Here is a 20,512-nt window from a genome sequence, read left to right as displayed (position 1 = left end):
CTTTAGTGGTCAGAGTATTATGTACAGGAGTTGGGAGGTTGTGTTGTGGCTGTACAGGACATTGGTTAGGCCACTTTTAGAATATCGTGTGTGATTCTGGGCTCCCTGCTACAGCGAAGCTTGAAAGGGTTCAGGAAAGATTTACAAGGATGTTGCTAGGGTTGGAGGATCTGAGCTACAGGGAGAGGCTGAACAGGCTGGGGCTGTTTTCCCTGGAGCGTCGGAGGCTGAGGGGTGACCTTATAGAGGTTTACAAAATCATGAGGGGCATGGATAGGATAAATAGACAAAGTCTTTTCCCTGGGGTGGGGGAATCCAGAACTAGAGGGCATAGGTTTAGGGTGAGAGGGGAAAGATATAAAAGGGACCTAAGGGGCAACTTTTTCACACAGAGGGTGGTATGTGTATGGAATGAGCTGCCAGAGGAAGTGGTGGAGGCTGGTATAACTACAGCATTTAAAAGGCATCTGGATGGATATATGAATAGGAAGGGTTTGGAGGGATATGGGCCGGGTGCTGGCAGGTGGGACTAGATTGGCTTGGGATATCTGGTCGGCATGGATGGGTTGGACTGAAGAGTCTGTTTCCATGCTGTACATCTCTGTGACTCTATGACTCTGCAATTCCTTCCAGTGACCTCTCATCCTCTGTCTCACCTCAACATCCCTGAAAACCTACCCCACAGAACTAACGTTTCGGTAAAGCACCCCGAATTTGTGGCTGAATGGAAAACTAGATTTGGTAAAGGGTCTAGTGAAATGTTGTGATGCAGTAAAGGTGCTATATAAATGCAATTGTTGTCACCTGGCTCGTTTCTCTGTTGCATATTGGAAGTAAACCATTGAGAGTGGGTTGTGTTACTTTTGTTTTAAACATATTTTGAAGTGACCGACGTGATTGCGGAGAGTTTGCTGATTTGACGAACAGCTCCAGGGAACCAGATGACAATTCCGGGGGAGCTGTTGGCTGTGGGTTCGATTCCCACTGTGGAAATGCAGCAGTATTTCAACTTCATTGTTCCTGAGTAGTAGCCAAGCTGTTTGTTTTGGATCAGTATGTTGACACATGCAAAGGAAATCAGCAATTTCCATACTACAGGGGTGAATATTACAATCAGAATGGTTTACACTGTTACTGGTGTTGCAATTTCCGGCGTAATTGACCTGAATACAAATACCTGCTCTACTGGAAGTGGGCAGGGCCTGGGACAACGGCACTCAGCAAGAGGCACAGAAATCCTTCCCTCTGCGGGAGTGGTTCAGGAGTGCTGCAGTATCTGTCTCTCTCCTCTTAACCCATGGCCAACTGCACCTGCTCGATGTGGACTCTGCTCCTTCTCCCAGGTAAGGGCTGGGGCTGTTTTGTGAAGATGCACACAACAGGGTACAGGGGCTAAATTATAACCGAAAGAACTGTGGATGCTGTAAATCAGAAACAGCAGCAGTGCTTGCTGGAAAAGCTCAGCTGGTCTGGCCTGGGTACAGGGTCAGTCAGGGTCTGGGGGTTCCCGGGGGGGGGGGGGGAGGGCAGACCCCTGCCCCCTGCCCCCTGCCTGGCTCTGGCTGGGGGATTTGGGGCAGGGAGGGAGAGTCAGCACTTTTCGGGGATCCCCCACGTTGAAGGTCCGAGTTCTAAACTTTAATGTATTGTTTGAATATTGAAGGGGTTGGCACAAGACAGTGTTCCCTACCACTTGGGGAGTGGGTGGGGGGTTTACTGGACGGTTATGACCCATCTCTGTCTCATCTTCCATTCAGGGAGACCGGAGCCTATTTAACACAACTCTCCACAGACTTGGATTGGGTCTCCCTGAGTAAAACACCCAAGTCCCTGTGTGTCCCAGACTGAGTTTTACTGAGATCGCATGTTTCATGAAATCTGTAGTTTAAAGTTTAAAACCTACTGTGCTCTCCCAGAGAAACGGGGCTGGGAACTTTACATTTACCTAGCGCCTCTCTGGACTAACGAATGCTTTCCAGTGCGTGACTTTTAAAGCGTTGTTGCTAGTGGAGAGTTGGAAGCTCCCACAGAGTGAATAAGATCAGAGATTGGATTGGATTTGGCAAGGTGGGTAAGGGATAGACTTACTGACCATCTCCCTGTTCCGGGAACAGCCCCCAGGCTGATGAATGTTCACTCAGAGAGCAGGCACATCCATAGTGTACTAGCTTATTGACTCCAACAGAACAGCATTCCCTCAGGATTAAATCTGTGTGCATTCCTCTAATCCTGGCTCATAAAGTCATACAGCATGGAAACAGACTCTTCGGTCCAACCAGTCTGTGACAACCATAATCCCAAACTACACTAGTCGTACCTGCCTGCGCTTGGCCCATATCCCTCCAAACACTTCCTATTCATGAACTTATCCAAATGTTTTTTAAATGTTCTAACTGTACCCACATCCACCACTTCCTCTGACAGTTCATCAAACCACTCTGTGTTTAAAAATACCATTGCCTCTCATGTCTTTTTAAAATCTTTCTCCTCTCATCTTAAAAATATGCCCCTAATCTTGAAATTCCCTGCCCTCAGGAAATGGCACCTACCATTGACCTTATCTAGGACCCTCATGATTTTATGAACCTTTATTAGGTCACCCCTCAACCTTCTACGCTCCGGTGAAAAAGATCCCAGTCTATCCAGCCTTTCCTTAGAACTTGTGTCACCTCAGCTTCCTCCAGCCACCTGAGCTCTTTAAGATGTGCAATTCCCTCCCTGAACATCTCCTGCTCTCATCTTTGCTGTCTCTTTCTTTAAATTTCTAATGAAAATCTCTTTGTTTGCCTGGGCTTTTGGTCTTCTGCCCTAATGTATCTTTCTGTGGCTCATATCTATCTTTAGTCTGAAAACTCCCCCAATCAGTGACTATGGATATTTTGCTATACTAATTAGCTATTTAACTGCGAGTTGTTGTTGTTTCTTGCATCAATAGTTTATCTTATTTTGAATTTTGCTAGTCGTTCTTTTTCCCCAGTAAACATGTTCTAACAATGTTTCGGTTTTCAAACTTGCTGACGATAATAAAGTAAGGGACCTAACAGTGACAGAAACGATGAAAAGGCAAGCTTTAAATTTACCACAAAAATGATCAGCTTTGTTGTGTGCACATCCTGGTGTTGTGGAAGGTCCTAGTTAAGTGCAATTTTGTAGCGCCTTCACAACAAAAGCAGAATATGGCAGAGGCTGGAGATCTCAACCCCAGCAAAAAGCCCCCCCAAAAAGTGCTGGAAATGCCCAATAAATCAGGCAGTGTCTATGGAGAGAGGAGTGTTTCAGAAACAGGGAGAGAGTTAATGTTCCAAGTGGATGACCTTTGTCACATCATGATCTCAATTCATTTGAAATAATAATGTTTATCTTCTTTTATATTTTGTAAACACTGATAAGTCCACCCCTTAGCTACCTTCCTCTGAGAGAGTAGTTTTGAGATTTTGCAATTTTTATTCCTCCTAACGCAGTCATTTTATCATTAGGGTTAGTGTTTTCTCCATCCTCTCGACAATGTCTGTACATCACCTTGTGAAATAGTGTGATCGACTTTGCTCACAATATTCTATCTCTGCTTTCCGTCATGTGCTGCCAAACCTCTCAGTGACTCCTGATGAACAGAGCAAAACATTCCTGAACTCTATTCATACCTGCGGCACTTTACTCTTTTGTGTTAGTGCTGCCATTGTTATGTTCACTGTTACATCCAGATCGTTATTCAGATCTCTCTGGACTCAGATTATTTCCTTTAGATTTATGGCATACTTTATACAGCTATGTATGTCAATGTGTGTTACTTCACCTTAAATAGAAGCCTCCATCAGTTACGTTGCCATTCAATTGCATGACTCACTTGTTAGGTCAGTTGCAAAATCTATTTGTTCCATCCAATTGCAAAATCCTTGATCTATATTCTCAATTTAAACTGGAGGAACAGCTTCAAATTTAACAATTTCCAGCTTCAACATTCAGATCAACAATGTCAGATCATAATCACCACTCTCGTTCTTTTCAGGCCTGCTGTTGCTATCTACACTTCCTCCAAACCCACCTTGTTCCATTCCCCAGCTCTTCTGCCCTTCAGTATAACCTATCCTGCCATTCTCTATCGTAGCTGAAAATGTGTTGCTGGAAAAGCGCAGCAGGTCAGGCAGCATCCAAGGAGCAGGAGAATCGACGTTTCGGGCATAAACCCTTCTTCTTTTGGGCTCATGCCCGAAACGTCGATTCCCCTGCACTTGGATGCTGCCTGACCTGCTGCGCTTTTCCAGCAACACATTTTCAGCTCTGATCTCCAGCATCTGCAGTCCTCACATTCTCTATCGTAGACCTTCTCTTTTATTCACCCCACCCCCATCTCCTTGTTTTGCTTCAAATTCTGGTGAAAGACTGTTGACATTGGATTGTGGCTTCGGGACATTGATGCTTCCCAGCATGAAATCAGCTGCTAATCCTCCCAGAAACATTGGCTGGTACCCTCCCCAATCCGCCCATTGGCTGGCACCCTCCCCAATTCTCCCATTGGCTGGCACCCTCCCCAATTCTCCCATTGACTGGTACCCTCCCCAATCTGCCCATTGGCCGGTACCCTCCCCAATTCTCTGATTGTCTTTTGCCTCCCCTAATTCCTCATTGGATGGTTCCAGCATCAAACCCCATTGGCTGATGGCCTTTGCAATCTCACATTGGCCGCTACCCTCCTCCAGCTCCTGCCTTTCCTGCAGTGGTCTCAGAGACAAAGAGCCTTAGATTTATGAAATGACAGGGAGAAGCTGTGCTTTTCTCCTTTGAGCAGGGAAATTAAGAGGAAATTTAATAGAGTAGACAGAGAGCTGCTGCTTTCAGAGGGTTGGAAGCCAGTATTGATGGTTTTAAAGTGATTGGCAAAAAGAACCAAGGTAAATTCAAATCAGTGTAAGTTAGGGCAATCTGGAATGTTCCATCTGAAAGGCTGATAGAAGTAGATTCAATTGTAACTTTCAACAGGGAATGGTGAGATGGTGTGCCATTAGACTAGTAATCCAGAGACCCAAGGGTCACCACAGCATTAAACAAATCTGGACCATAACTTCAATAACTGTGACCCTGAATCTATCATCCATTGCTGTAAAACCCATCTGGTTCACTAATGTCCTCAAGGGGAGGAATCTGCCATTCTCACCTGTGTAAGTCATCGTAGTCTTACCAACCATAGGGCTGCTCTCTCATTAGAGAGAGAGAGACAATTGGTAGTAGTTTAACCTGAGGGTCACCGGACCTTAGACCAGGGGAAAGGTTGAGAAGGAAAGTCCTTCATGGTGACCTCAGTCAGTGTGGGAATTTAACCCACACTGTCAGCATCACATTGCTTTACAAACCATCCATCCAGCCAACTGACCTAACCCAATACCCCGATATGTGATTCCAGAGTCATTGCTCTTGGAAATGGCTGAGCAAGACTTTCAGTGCAGGGGGCAATTAGCGATGGGATATGGCAAAACTGGTATTTATTGTCCATGAAAGAATAAAGAGCAAAAAAACTAACCCAGAGCAGGACATTACAAACTAAGAATGAAACTCCCAAGGCTTTGTTGACCGCATTCTGTGCAATAGTCTTGTTGCTACATGTGAGAAGCAAAGGAAAAAATGCCGCATTTTTATTTCTGCGAGGTGTTTGTGGAATGCAGAACTGCACCCACACAGAAATATTTATAACCTTCAACAACATGACAGCGGACATTGTGCTGAACCGAAAGCAAGTGATTGAGAGTCGATGATTATAATATAGGTGGGCACACGTCTTGGGAATGAAGGGCTGTTGTGGCACAGTGGCAATGTCCCTTCCTCTAAGCCTAGGAGACTGAGGTTCAAGCCCCTCCTTCTCCAGGAATATGATTTAGCAATATCTGTAAGGTTGAACATGACAATGCTGATAAGGGTTTTTGTGGTGCAGTGGTACGTCCCTATGTCTAAGCTAGGAGACCAAGGTTCACGTCCCATGTGCTCCAGAGGTGTGTAATCACATTCTCTGAATAGTTTGAACAGAAAATATCGACATCTTGGCATTTTGTTCGATACCATGTCATGAATTAAACTATCAATTCCAGGCATTATAGAATGTAACCCTTTGTTTAACATAGATAGCTGGACATCTTTGAGGAGAAAGTGAGGTCTGCAGATGCTGGAGATCAGAGCTGGAAATGTGTTGCTGGAAAGGCGCAGCAGGTCAGGCAGCATCCAGGGAACAGGAGAATCGACGTTTCGGGCATAAGCCCTTCTTCAGGAATGAGGAAAGTTTGTCCAGCAGGCTAAGATAGATAGCTGGACAGCCACATGAGGCGGACAGTGTTAGACTAGTACAGTGAGAGGAGAAGAGGATTCCAAACTCTGATGGATTCCAAACTCTGGCAAGGCTCAGTGGGGCTGGACTGTTTCCAAACTGCAACATGAGAAAAGGTCCCATTGACAGTCATTCATTCCAGGTCTCGGGGTATCACTGACTGGTGAATGGCCTCATCTAGTGGAATGGTCACACCGAGACCTGGCCAGCTCAGTAATGACAGACGCACAAAAGCCAAAAGCTGAAGCCACCCACAGCTGAGGGGCTATTTCCCAGCTGCATTATCCAGTGAAGAGATGATGCTGCAGATAACCACACACTGAGCAGATACAAGCTCTGAATCATTTCAATGGTTTCACCGAACACCCATCTGAATTTTGACAGGAGATCACTGCAAAGAGCTCATGGGATGTTAAACCTAGAATTGGGTTGTGCAGAGTCACAGCAGACAGCATTTTACACAAAGGCTGATCAGTGTAATCCTGCAAATTACCCCAGTGAAGGGATCCCTGAGTCTCGGTCTCGCCTACGATGAGGGAGAATAGCGGCTCACATTATTGCTCGATTTTAAAGGTTTCCTCAAGGAGTGTACGAAATGGGCATGAGCACAAGTTTCAGCCTGACACTCCCATTACATTACTGAGAGAGTGCCGCACTGTCAGAGGGTCAGGGCTGAGGGAGTGCCGCACTGTCGGAGGGTCAGGGCTGAGGGAGTGCCGCACTGTCGGAGGGTCAGTGCTGAGGGAATGCCGCACTGTCGGAGGGTCAGTGCTGAGGGAGTGCCGCACTGTCGGAGGGTCAGTGCTGAGGGAGTGCCACACTGTCGGAGGGTCAGTGCTGAGGGAGTGCCGCACTGTCGGAGGATCAGTGCTGAGGGAGTGCCGCACTGTCGGAGGGTCAGTGCTGAGGGAGTGCCGCACTGTCGGAGGGTCAGGGCTGAGGGAGTGCTGCACTGTTGGAGGGTCAGTGCTGAGGGAGTGCCGCACTGTCGGAGGGTCAGGGCTGAGGGAGTGCTGCACTGTCGGAGGGTCAGTGCTGAGGGAGTGCCGTGCTGTAGGAGGGTCAGTGCTGAGGGAGTGCCGCACTGTCGGAGGGTCAGGGCTGAGGGAGTGCTGCACTGTCGGAGAGTCAGTGCTGAGGGAGTTACAGAGCTAGGGAGGGGTGTAGGGTCTGGAGGATGCTACAGAAATAGGGAGTGAGTGAAGCTGTGGGGATTTGTAAAGAAAGATGATGATTTTTGAATCCTGATTTGTTTCACAGGGAATCAGACTCTACACATTTGATTGTTTTGAATTCACACTGTAGTCAGTCAGATTTACTGAAGTGCAGCTTTTGAGTAAATGGTGAAAGGATGCAGTCTGGAAGGTGAACAAATGTAAGAGGGGAAGTGAAATTGGCCAACATTGAGACACCTGGCTTGCTCCTGCAACAGATATCTCTCAGAGACACGATCTTGTTTACATCAAGGCTTAATCATTTTCAGCCAAATGTATGCAGTATGTTCGTATGCAAATAGTTTCCAACATGTCCATACAAAACTGGGACTGTCCCCTCAGGCAAACCCCATTGTTTAATAACATGCAAATCTAATGTCTGTCATGGAAATGTGCCTTTGGACACTGCACCCTCAGACCTGAGAAAGGTCACAGTGGGTTGAAACCCCGTAGAGCTCTGTAGCATGAACCAGAGGGGAAAGGGGATTGTCTTAATTCAGTGAGTTACTGTAACCTGGAACTTGCTGCCTGTCAGAGCGGTGGGCGCAGATTCTGTGTGAACTTTCCAAGGGGAAATTGAATAAATAATAGAAGAGGAATAAATGGAGGTTTCAAATGTGTGAATATTGAAGAGCTGTTTGAAAGGGTTGGCTTAGATGGAATGGGTCTAGATTAGAGTGGTGCTGGAAAAGCACAGCAGGTCAGGCAGCATCGGAGGAGCAGGTAAATCAATGTTTCGGGCTGAATGGCTACTCTCTGGGCCAGATGATTATAAATGAGGTGTTTTGGATATCAGAAAGAAATGGTTTGCCACAATCTCAAAATAAGCTTATCTTCTCACCTTTGACCTTGACAAATTTTGTCTCTTTTTGTTTATAGTGTTTTGTGTGTATCGCCTCTGTGACACTGCAACCATCATCCCAAGCTGTGTGCCTGGACAGCAGGGTGGTGAATGCAACAACACAGGTAAATAACTTATATTGTTCCCCCTTTTACACTTTGTTCGGTATCTCATTCACTCCTGGAGTTTAGTTTGAGAGAAGGATCCATTGCAAACGTTTGCACTGTCTGATTGGCTGTCTCTCTCTTCAGTTCTGAAGAAAGGTCACTGGACTCGAAACGTTAGCTCTGTTTCTCTCTCCATAGATACCGTTGAGTTTCTCCAGCAATTTCTATCTTCAAATTTCAGATTTCCAGCATCTGCAGTTCTTTGTCGGACGTGCTGTGCTTGGGATGACAGACTGGATGTGGAGTCCAAAATGCGGTGCCGGAAAAGCACAGCAGGTCAGGTAGCATCCGAGGAGCAGGAGAATCGATGTTTCGGGCTAAACCCTTCATCAAGCAGTCCTCACTTTCGCCTAGACCGGATGTGGGCCCAAGGAGACTGCCTTAGAATCCATAGCACCCTCTTTTTGTTTAAAGAAAAACAGGTTTCTCCAGGTATCTCAGCCAATAATAATCCCTCAGCTGAGGTCACTAAATCCAGATCATTTGGCGTTGCCTCTTTCTAGGTGTGGGAACCTGCTCTGTGCATCTTCCTGCTACATTTCTATTATCATCTTGGACTAGCCGATCGAATTTGTAACACCTTCTGTCTAGGGACCTGTTACCTTTCCTTAAAACTGGACAAAGCGTGGAACCTCTGTACTTACAAAGAAGTTCCATGTTTTGGAATAAACAACAATAAACTTTACTGTACAATATTATAATATTTATAAACACATTTTATGCCATAACACCCAGAACTAACCAAAGGTGACACACTGTGATTGAGCACATAGAGTCATAGAGATGTACTCGACCATGCCGACCAGATATCCCAACCTAATCTAGTCCCGCTTGTCAGCAACTGGCCCTTATCCCTCCAAACTCTTCCTATTCATATCCCATCCAGATGCTTTTTAAATATTGGAATTGTACCAGCCTCCACCACATCCTCTGGCAGCTCATTCCATACACGCACCACTCTCTGCGTGAAACATTTGCCCCTTAAGCCTCTTTTAAGTCTTTCCCCTCTCACCCTAAACCTATGCCCTCTTGTTCTGGACTCCCCCACCCCAGGGAAAAGACCTTGTCTATTTATCCTGTCCATGCCCCTCATGATTTTAAAAACCTCTATAAAGTCATCCCTCAGCCTCCAACGCTCCAGGTAAACAGCCCCAGCCTATTCAGCCTCTTCCTACAGCTCAAAACCTCTAACCTCGGCAACATCCTTGTAAATCTTTTCTGAACCTTTCAAGTTTCACAATATCCTTCCTATAGGAAGGAGACCAGAATTACACACAATATTCCAAAAGTTGCCTAAGTAACGTCCTGTACAGCTGCAACATGACCTTCCAATTCCTATATTCCATGCTCTGACCAATAAAGGAAAACATACCAAACGCCTTCTTCACTATCCTATCTACCTGCGACTCTACTTTCAAGGAGCTATGAACCTGCACTCCAAGGTCTCTTTGTTTAGAAACACTCTGTAATACCTTGCCATTAAGTGTTTAAGTCCTACTAAGATTTGCTTTCCCAAAATACAGCACCTTGCATATATCTGAATTAAACTCCACGTGCCACACCTCAGCACATTGGCTCACCTGATCAAGATCCTGTTGTAATCTAAGGTAACCTTCTTCACTGTCCACTACACCTCCAATTTTGGTGTCATCCGCAAACTTACTAACTACACCTGTTATGCTCACATCCAAATCATTAATTTAAATGATGAAAAGTAGTGGACCCAGCACCGATCCTTGTGGCACTCCACTGGTCACAGGCCTCCAGTCTGAAAAGCACCCTCCCCCACCACCCTCTATCTTCTACCTTTGAGCCAGTTCTGTATCTAAATGGCTAGTTCTCCCTGTATTCCATGAGATCTAACCTTGCTAATCAGTCTCCCATGGGGAACCTTGTCAAGCAGTAAACCTTAAATGCCAAATAGTAAACTTTGTCAAAGGCAGATCCCATGGATTTCTCAGCAACTCCCAGGTGTCAATCACATTGTGACATCAAACCTAACTAAACCCTTCACAAGGAATCATGATTCTTCATTTTTGACCTCCTGGTCTTAACTCCCTCAGGATGCACTCCATCAAACTCTGCCTGAATGATTGCTCATAATCTGGAATTTCACCTTCTTTTCTCTGGTCAGTGCTCCCTTGGATTTGGAAATTGCTCTCCAGCCCTTGCTCCCACATCTAACTCCAGTCCTTCAAAGGCAGTTACTGTCATCACCAATGAATGATATAAAACCCCTGGGTATTTTTCCTGAATTTTAATCTTGCTTGGCTACACTAATTGACTCTGAGGATGTCTTTGGGACCTTTTCCAGAATCCCAACACACAGACCTGATGTAGTTCAGCCCATTCTCAATGGATCGGTGAAACGGTAACACTGCTCACCATGAAATCTGCTCCTGACTCTCTCTTTCAGACACTGCCTTACATTCTCTGACTTCTATTTTGACTGATTTATTGAAATCCTTGCAACAAGCTCCACCCTTGTTTCTTGGAAACATTGAATGTAATTAACATTTCAAACAGCCAAAAATAGCAATGCCTTCAAACTCTCTGTTCCTTGAATATTAGTGTTTTTAAAGATTGCTGTTTAAACAGGTGAAATTGCATTCAACAAAGAGGATTTGGTTACAATTTTAGACCAACCGCGTAGAAATGAGAAATGTCTCAGGATGCTTGTGTTTTTTTGTTGTCCATGTTTTAACCCTCTAACTTAATTTCAAATACTAAGGATGTTTTACTTTAAATTTGCTACTTGGCTAATGCTTACTGTTTTATAAAACAGAGACAGCAGTTCTGACTTCCCCAACCCCTGAGGTGAAAAGATCAAAGTGTCCACTTTCCATGGAAAATTATTGTCTTAATGGAGACTGTGTGTACATTCCACACGAAAACATTCACTACTGCAGGTGAGGACAAATTAAACATGGTGAACTAGTCTAATTCCTATCCAGAATTGCTCAGTTGTACTAAATGCTGTGTGCAGCTGTTGTGAACTTACAGGAGGGGAGAAACTCGAGTTAGCAAAGTTAACCCTTTAGGCTCAAGATGACAACTGAGAGGCAGGTTTTGAACCCAAATTATCTTTGAGCATGTGACTATATTGACAATCTTATTGCCCGGTGCACCTATTGATCTTCCAAGTGTTTCACAGCAACAGCACTGTTTTATTCAACAACATTTCTTCATACTCAGGAGAAAGTGAGCACTGCAGATGCTGAAGAGTGAAGAGTTGAGAGTGTGGCACTGGAAAAGCAGAGCAGGTCAGGCAGCATCTGAGGAGCAGGAGAGTTGATGCTTTGGGCAAGAGCCGTTCATCAGGAATTCCTGATGAAGGGTTTATGCCCGAAACGTCGACTCTGGGCTTTTCCAGTGCCACGCTTTTCAACTCTGACTCTATCCTACAGCATCTCACTTCCTCCTCCTTCCACAAGTCCAGCCTTTCATGAGCCAGCATTTCATATCTGGTTAGGAGGAGAAAGTGAGGTCTGCAGATGCTGGAGATCAAAGTTGAAACTTTATTGCTGGAACAGCACAGCAGGTCAGGCAGCATCCAGGGAACAGGAGATTCGACGTTTCGGGCACAGGCCCTCCTTCCTGAAGAAGGGCCTGTGCCCGAAACGTCGAATCTCCTGTTCCCTGGATGCTGCCTGACCTGCTGTGCTGTTCCAGCAATAAAGTTTCAACTTTCATATCTTGTTAAATAAGCAATGTTGGAGGCTGCGGGATCTGTAATTTGTACCAATTCTGTATAAATGTGTTTTAGTAAGGAAATGGCATAGAAGATAAGCAGCAATCAACCCCTGAGATAGTTCTCATTTCCATCCAGGTCGTCTGAAATTGGAACAAAATCCTCTTTTTTTTTACTGCCTTCAATTGGCACCATGTAAGCCAGCAATCTGTAAAAATTGTAACATTCAGGGAATAGAATTGCCACAGTTGACTTTTCCAAAATACTTGTTACTTTTAGTATTTACAAGGAACTGGGGTGAGGCTTGTTGCAAAGAATTTAATAGGTCATTCACAACAGTTCATGGGAATGGTCCAGTTGTTCACGATTTCCGATTTTGCGCATATTGTATTAAAATATCTATAGAGGCATGAAATGCTAATGCAGGTAGAAACAAGAGAGACTATTTAGCCCCTTAATTAAATCCTGGACAAACTAGGAATTAATTACACCCACCTGCATGAGCACGGAAGGATGGAGCCCAGGGATTTCTCTGGTGAGTTGGTGGTAGGTGTGAGGACGGCCTATGGTTAATTCTATAACTTTCCTCCTACAGGTGTGCTAAAGGTTACAGTGGTGCCAGGTGCATGCACCTTGAACTGGTCCGGCAACCAATGAGCAAGCAAGATGTGGCACTGACGGTGGCGATATTATTTCTTGTCGTTGTGGGCTTGCTAATTGTCTCTTTCTTGATCTACAGGAGGTATTTATTGACTGCCCAGTCTTCAGAATCTAAAGTATGACAATCCCTTGCTTTATTTAATTGCACAACCGAAAAATTGTAGAATTACATAAAATCGCCCAGGTTCGATTCCAGCCTGGGTCGATTGTCTGTGTGGAGTTTGCATGTTCTCCTTGTATCTGCGTGGGTTTTCTCCGGGTGCTACAGTTTCCTCCCACAATCTAAAGATGTGCAGGTTATGTGAATTGGCCATGCTAAATTGCCCATAGAGTCCAGGGATGTGTAGGCTAGGGGATATAGGGTAGGAGTATGGGTCTGGGTGGGTTACTCTTCAGAGGGTCGGTATGGATGCGTTGGGCCAAGAGACCTGTTTCCACATTGTAGGGATTCTAATTCTAACTCTAATTTGCAGCACCGGTATAAGTCCTTATCTGAACTAGTGTTTGCATTCCATATGACCTCCCTTTATCCCATATCTCACCCAATCAGTCTGTCCTTTTCCTACATTTTATCCTATGTGAATATCCAGTTTTCCCCTTGAATATATCTACATTCGTCAGAGAAACATAGAAAATAGGAGCAAGAATAGACCATTTGCCCCTTTGAATGTTTTCTGCTATTCAGTATGACCATGGCTCATTCTCTAACTCAATACCATGCTCTCTTTGTTTCCATATCCCTTGATGCCTTCAACAAATTCAAAATTTATTCACCTCAACTTCCCATAAGAGCATAAGACCTTTAGACATAGGAATTGAAACGAGGCCATTTGGCCCATCGAGTCTGCTCTGCCATTCATACATGGCTGATAGGTTTTTCAACCCCATTTTCCCACTTTCTCCCCATAACCTTTGATCTCCTTGGCAATCAAGAACCTATCTCTCTCTGTTTTAAATATACTCAATGCCCTGGCTTCCACAGCCTTCTGTGGCAGTGAATTCCATAGATTCCCCACTCTCTGGCTGAAGAGGTTTCTCCTTATCTCCATTCTAAAATGTCTTCCCTTTACTCTAAGGCTGTGCCCTTGGGTCCTCGTCTCTCCTACCAATGGAAACAACTTCCCAATGTCCACTCTGTCCAGGCCATTCCCCATGGGAGCAAGTCCCACATTCTGATTTACCTATTGTCACGTGTATTCTCAACACTCTTTGGCTGAAGAAATTTCCCTGAATTCCTGATTAGATTTCTCTGGTGATTATCTGACATTGCTATTCTCTGGTTTTATGGATGGGCATTCTAATTGCAGCTTCTGGGTTATATCTTGCCCTTAAAGCCTTGCTCACAAAGTTAGTGCACAGAGCTAATACCTTGGAAGCTTGCATTTTAGTCACACTGTTACTGTCTTTGAATTTCAAAGCATTTAGAAAGGACAGTTCTTTCTCCTTTCCTTATAGTTTCAAAGTCTATGAGATCCACCATCTAGAAATGAGGACAGCAGAAATATGGGAATACCATCCCCTGCAAGTTCCCCTCCAAGCCGCTCACCATCCTGACTTGGATATATATCGCCGTTGCTTCAGTGTCACTGGGTCAAAATCCAGGAATTCCCTCCCTGAGGTTATTGTGGGTCTACATACAGCACATGGACTACAGCGGCTCAAGAAGGAATGTTCCTTATCACCTCTGGAAGGCAGATAGAACGAGCAATAAGAGTTGACCCAGCCAATGATGAACCTACGCCAAGAAGTCAATTAAAATAATGATCAGAAAGCCTTTTACCCTCTTTGTATAGTACACAGGCCTCAGATAAACATTCACATCAATTAAGATTCACATTAATGGTAGGGCTGATTCCTGCGTGGCCCAAGTGACCATAGAGATGTTAGCAACAGGAATGGAGCATTTGGCTCTCAAACCTGCTGTACTATCCATGTGGTTCATTGTTGATTGATATTTCAAATCACTTTACCCACTGTTGACCCTTATCTCCTGATATCCTGCCTGAACAATATGCATCTCAGTTGAGAAACTCTAATGATGCTAACACTTTGAGGAGAGAGCTCCAGAATCTTGATTTCCTTCGTGTGGAAATTGTCTTTTTGCGATTTCAGTCCTGAATAGCCTGGTTCTAATTTTAAGATTATTTCCCTTTTTCCTTAATTCTGTTAACCAGATGGAATCCCAATACAATCCACCTGAGATGGTATGAAGGAAGACTAGATCAGTTAGGACTATATTCACTGGAGTTTAGACGAATCAGGGGGACCTCATAGAAACCTATAAAATTCTTACAGGCCGAGCAGGGTCAGCACAGGAAGGATGTTCCCAATGAGCAAGGAGGTTTGAACAAGGGGTCGCAGTCCAGTATATGAAGTGAGCCATTTAGGATTGAGATGAGGAAAAGTGTCCTCACTCAGAGAGTGGGAAGCCTGTGGAGTTCTTTGCCATAGAAAGTGTATGAGGCAAAGACACTTAATGTTTTCAAGAAGAAATTATATTTCATTCTTTAGGGCTAAAGGGATCAAGGGGAGAAAGTGGGAACAGGGAATTGAGTTGGATGACCAGCCCTGCTCATATTGAATAGCAGAGAAGGCTCAATGGGCTGAATGGCCTACTCCTGTTCCTATCGCTAATCTTCCTTCCATTTGTATCTCCCCTTTATTAAACCTCTCCTCCACATTCTCTGCTTCAGGAAGAATAATCCCAATTTCTTGAGGTCTATTCATTTAATCAAACTCCCTCATGCCTGGAACCATTTTCAGTAAATCTTTTCCAGTCTTGACCTTCTTCGTAAAAGATGGTATCTAGAATTGCACACAGGGTTGATGACAGGACCGCAATCAGTAATTTATAACGATGCTGCATAACCTCCTCATAAATTCTTTCTCTTTGACAATAAATGTGAAAGATTTCCACAAAGATATGGCCTCCACCTCACTCAATCCCCCTGCGCTGACAGCATGATTGTTGGCAGGCATAGGTTCTCTACTGAATATGTAGCATGTTACAAGATCTGTTTTTTTTAATTTACAGATTTAGTAAAAACAGATCTAAACATCAATCACAAGACACAAGAGAGAAAGATCCAACCAAAACTGAATCTAAGGAGTCGTTCTTGGGTCAGGATTCATTACCTCCAAGCGAAACATTTCACAACCTGCTCCACTGCTAAACACAACCAGTAACTTGGAGAATGTAACATAAATGCACTAAAGAAATGGTGTGGCATTATGGGCTACCTTCAGCTGAAGGCGTATTGGTTTCTGTACATCTAAGACAAACAGTTTGAATTACTGTGAAAACCATTCCTTTCCTTTTAATCCTCCTGTTTCTCACGAAGAAGTTGACTTCTTCAAGATTTCTGAGATGATTTTGTCTGTTGGCCTCCTCCCTTGAAGATGTGAATTGTTTCCTAAGGTCTATCCCTTGGAATGAAGGAGCTCATATCCTGTTTGAACCATTGTGTCATTTAGTGACAGTATGAGGGTGGAGGGACATATGTGTGTCAATACCATTCTGTTCCCTTTGCCATTATTTACACTTACAGCACGGTGGGTAAACCTTTAAAGAGGAGTCAGGGCACTGGGAGATTTCCCCCTTTTACTGGGCTGAAATTGATCCACTGTGCTTGAACAAACTAAAACTATCAAAAATACATCAATATTCCACTGCTCCAGTTAACTTTAACTTTTCCAAATGTCAACTTCATTTTCAGTGCATAAAGATCAGAGTGCTTTTGTGTTTGGAGCAGTTTCCTGAAGGACCTAGATTTTAACACAATATCACTCTCGTTTCCTTTTCATCTTTTGTGACATGTTCATTTACAGTATTTATTCACAGCTATATATTTATGATGTATTCTGTTTTGCAACTGACAGACAAATTGCCTTGAACTCCAGCAGAGGGCAATGTTTCTTTAACTGACCTGAACCAGGGACTGAGAATCTGAAGTTTGCAGTTTGACCTGGGTCTGTGTTTGTTTCTTTTGGATGAAAGTTTCAGAATTTTGACATGAGCCAAAAACAGACATCAAGTACAACTCCAAAATTTCTCCAGATTACAGAAATAACTGATATTAACATTTTATAAGTTAAATACATATTTATTTATTAAGTACTTTAATACAACGTTATAGGGAAGAACGACAAGAGCCAACCGAAACTCAACTGAAAAGTTTTAAAGAGGATGTACAAACAGAGGAAACTTTGCTTAAATCTTTGGCAGTGGCAGGACATGTTGGAGAAACTGTCAAGAGGTTGTAGGATCCTGAAAGAGCTCTTGTGGTGCAGTGGTAGAGTACTTTCCTCTGGATCCAACAGTCTGAGTTCAAGTCCCACCTGCTCCAGAGATGTGTCACAGCATTTCTGTACAAGTTGGCTAAAGAAACTGCAGGACCCTGGGCTCTATAAAGAGTGACATGGCAGACAAAAGCAAATAACTCCTGCCAAAATTTGGTAAATATTGTGCTGATCTCAACTGGAGTATTGTCTAATTCTGGACACCGTGCTCCAGGAGTTACTGAAGATCTTGTAGAGGGGATTTACTAGAGCAGAACCAAAGCTGAGGGACCTTGATGCATGTGGAGAAGGGGCTTTTGATGGATATATTAAACGGCATTAAGGATCTGCACAAATCTCACAGAGACAATTGACTCTGGTGTTGCTGTAGGGACATAGGTTTAAAGTGGTTGATCAAAGAGCCAGAGGGAAGGTGAGGAGTATGTTTGTTTTCCTTGTGATTAGACATGCTCTGCCTAAAGGATAATTAAGTGCACCTTCAATTAAAAGCTTTTGAAAGGGAAGTGGATAAAAATTAAAATGGCTATGGGGGAAAGAGCAGGAGAATGGGTCTAATTGGATAACTCTTCCAAAGAGTGAGCACATTGATGTTCGCTGGCTGGTCTCCCTCTGGTCTCCCATCTCTAATTATAAAGGTGCACTTTTCAAATCCATGTTTCTGATGGAGATCTACACTTGCTGGGATCACCGGTTAATCAGCGTTACAGAGTTTGTAAGTCAGTCTCTGATCCACACTCTGTAACAGCATAATTCATTCTGTGATTACTGAAGCACCCGAACAATATGTTTCACTTGTTTATACCACATTGAAATTGGAGCAACATTCAATAATTTCTTGCCAGATGGAGGGTCAAAGGGTAGAGGGGTCAGATAGGAACATGGAGATCAGGTCAGCCAAGTTCTTACCAAATGGCAGTGTAGACTAAAAGGGCATTCCCCTAAGTCATGTGTTTTGTTGGTATATGCTGTTTAGTAGATGTAATAGGAACTATTGACACAATTCCCAGTGCCCTTATGGCACTATGGTCTGAAATTGAGTCTGTCCCATACTGGGCTGAATGAGTGACTGAAAAATCACCTTAAAATACATTACTTTGTAAATAATAAAACTAAAGGCTGGAATGAAATTGCAATTCTGGCAAGATATATGCAATATTTTTATGCTTTGATCATTTTGATATCTCAGAACAGAGGATTGTGGAGGTCCAGTCTTTGAGTATGTTTAAGATATTAATAGATTTATGATTCCCAGTGATGTACAAAGTTATAAGGATTGATTGGATAAAAGGCCCCATAGTATTCTATCAGTCATAACCATTATTGATAGGGAAAACCTGATGGGCTGAATGGCCTACTCCTGTTCATACTCCTGTTTGTACTTTCACCTCCTTGAACTTCACACACTAGAGGATAATATCTGATCTCTTTAAGTACTGTCACTACAAAGAATTTTTAATCTATGGTGCTATAGATGTCAACTAGGAGAAAGTGAGGATTGCAGATGCTGGAGATCAGAATTGAGAGTATAGTGCTGGAAAAGCACAGCCGGTCAGGCAGCATCCGAGGAGCAGGAGAATTGACGTTTCGGGCATAAGCCCTTCATCAGGAATCAGTTGATGTATGTAGATAAATATTAGTGCTCTTTTTTTTAATTGGGTCTCTGAGGAGATGATTGACTATATGGGGTCTTGGATTATTTTGAAGGTGGAGTTAGATAGATCTGTGACCAACGAGGGAGTCAGTGCTCTCAGGGAGAGGTGAGCACATAGGCTGGAGGCCACAATCCATTCAGCCCTAATCTTATTGAACAGTAAGGCAGATTTGAGGGCTGAATGGCCTGCTCCTAGTTTATATGTGTATATTACATCAGTTGTGGGCATTGAGGGAACTGAAGGAAGAATTGTTCAGCGGTAATTCTCAGGTTAGTGTAACGTGTGGTTAGACTTGAGGGATGATCTCCACTTTAGGAATCTGGCTGCCACGTGCTGGTTACTTTCCAACACACGGCATGCATCTTGAAGATTGCAGAGAGGTAGAGACAGTGACTGTCATTCTCTGTAACTAGACTATTAATAGGCCAAATCAAAGACTTTTTCATCATTCTGTCACAGGACTGTTAACTTGCCAAATACAAATATCTCAAAAGCAATCAGTGTTGCATCAGCGGCTTGAATAATTCCCAGTGCCTTCCCAATTCTAGTCCCTTCCTTTGTCAACGTCTTACCTTCCAGTCCAGAGCTTCTTGGGGATCTGTTAGTTTTCTAACTCAAGAGAATTGGATCATATTATGTTGGTGCACGGTTTCCAGCGTGGGAGTTAAGTTGGCTTGAGACAAAGGAGTGAGAGAGAGAGAGAGCCAGGGTTGTTGGGCCCGGATCTGGGGTGGTGAGGGATAATTAAGGGGGATCATTCCTGCTCCACCTGACTGACAAGGAATGCTCCCCTCTGCCTGCCCTCCCCTTGCTGTAGCTGCCAGTTATCCGCAATGCAGGCTGACCACAGTTAAATACCTGCTGAGCAGGTTAAACTTGATCTTTGACAGCATACCTAAAATCAACGAGGTAAAAACAATGACTGCAGATACCTAAAATGCCAGTCGGGCTCCTATCCCACATGAGGAAGGGCCAGAATTCAGGAGTTGCAGCATTTTTGGGGAAAAATAAACCGCATTCAAACTCAATCTCACCCCCTCCCTAGTGCTAAATCAAGCTGCCCACCATCCCCCCCCCCCCCCTCCAATTTTATCAAAGTACGTGCCAAATTCTTAATTTGATATTGGAGAACCAGCATACTGTAGGAGTTGGCTAGAATACCTTTAGTGCTGAAAATGTGTTGCTGGAAAAGCGCAGCAGGTCAGGCAGCATCCAGGGAACAGAGGAATCGACGTTTCGGGCATAAGCCCTTCTTCAGGAATACCTTTATTCAATTGCATTTTTCATTAAATTTCTTGTTTTGATTTTTTTGTTTCTATACCTTAAATATTTAGTATTTATTTATCATCAAAATCCAATGAAGTATCTCAAAAGAAAAATACTGCCGATGCTGGGAAACATCTAGTAAAATTGCATGATGGGAACATTCAAGTTCTTTATATTGTGTTTTCAAAAGTTGAATCAATCTATGTGCGGTTATTTTTGTTGTAATATTTTTGTGCTGAATTTTTCAGTTAAAGTATGATTTGTTAAATAAATTTATTTTAAAATGTGAATGTGGTGGTGTCTGACTAATCTGTATAATCACTGATAGTCTTTGCAGAGTTACTGGTTGGAGACAGAACCGTTCTGGGTCAGTCTGAGCCTTAGGGCCAGGTTACGACGATCAGGAAAGAGT

The 20,512-nt window shown here is 43.7% G+C and overlaps 1 protein-coding gene across 3 annotated transcripts; it reads left to right on the top strand.

Annotated features, from left to right (window-relative positions):
* The first annotated feature begins 1,192 nt into the window (after positions 1–1,192).
* Positions 1,193–20,390, top strand: LOC122539528 (proepiregulin-like). Of its 3 annotated transcripts, none has more exons than XM_043674489.2 (5): positions 1,193–1,343; positions 8,404–8,490; positions 11,318–11,441; positions 12,819–12,999; positions 15,918–16,115. In XM_043674489.2, exons 1-5 carry the CDS (start codon positions 1,298–1,300, stop codon positions 15,921–15,923), a joined length of 444 nt encoding a protein of 147 aa, XP_043530424.2. In that variant the 5' UTR covers positions 1,193–1,297; the 3' UTR covers positions 15,924–16,115. The 3 variants fall into 3 exon arrangements, with proteins under 3 accessions (XP_043530424.2, XP_043530420.2, XP_043530422.2); XM_043674485.2 differs by lacking the exon at positions 15,918–16,115 and adding an exon at positions 14,339–15,911 and having other exon boundaries at positions 12,819–12,965; XM_043674487.2 differs by having other exon boundaries at positions 1,194–1,343; positions 12,819–12,965; positions 15,918–20,390.
* The last annotated feature ends 122 nt before the right edge of the window (positions 20,391–20,512 follow it).

The sequence above is a fragment of the Chiloscyllium plagiosum genome, unplaced genomic scaffold, assembly GCF_037043375.1.
Source record: "Chiloscyllium plagiosum isolate Xiang-an unplaced genomic scaffold, Cpla_swu_hap1 HiC_scaffold_36, whole genome shotgun sequence".
Taxonomy (NCBI): domain Eukaryota; kingdom Metazoa; phylum Chordata; class Chondrichthyes; order Orectolobiformes; family Hemiscylliidae; genus Chiloscyllium; species Chiloscyllium plagiosum.
The sequence above is the reverse complement of the archived record's forward strand: the minus strand, read 5'-3'. Positions and strand labels throughout refer to the sequence as shown.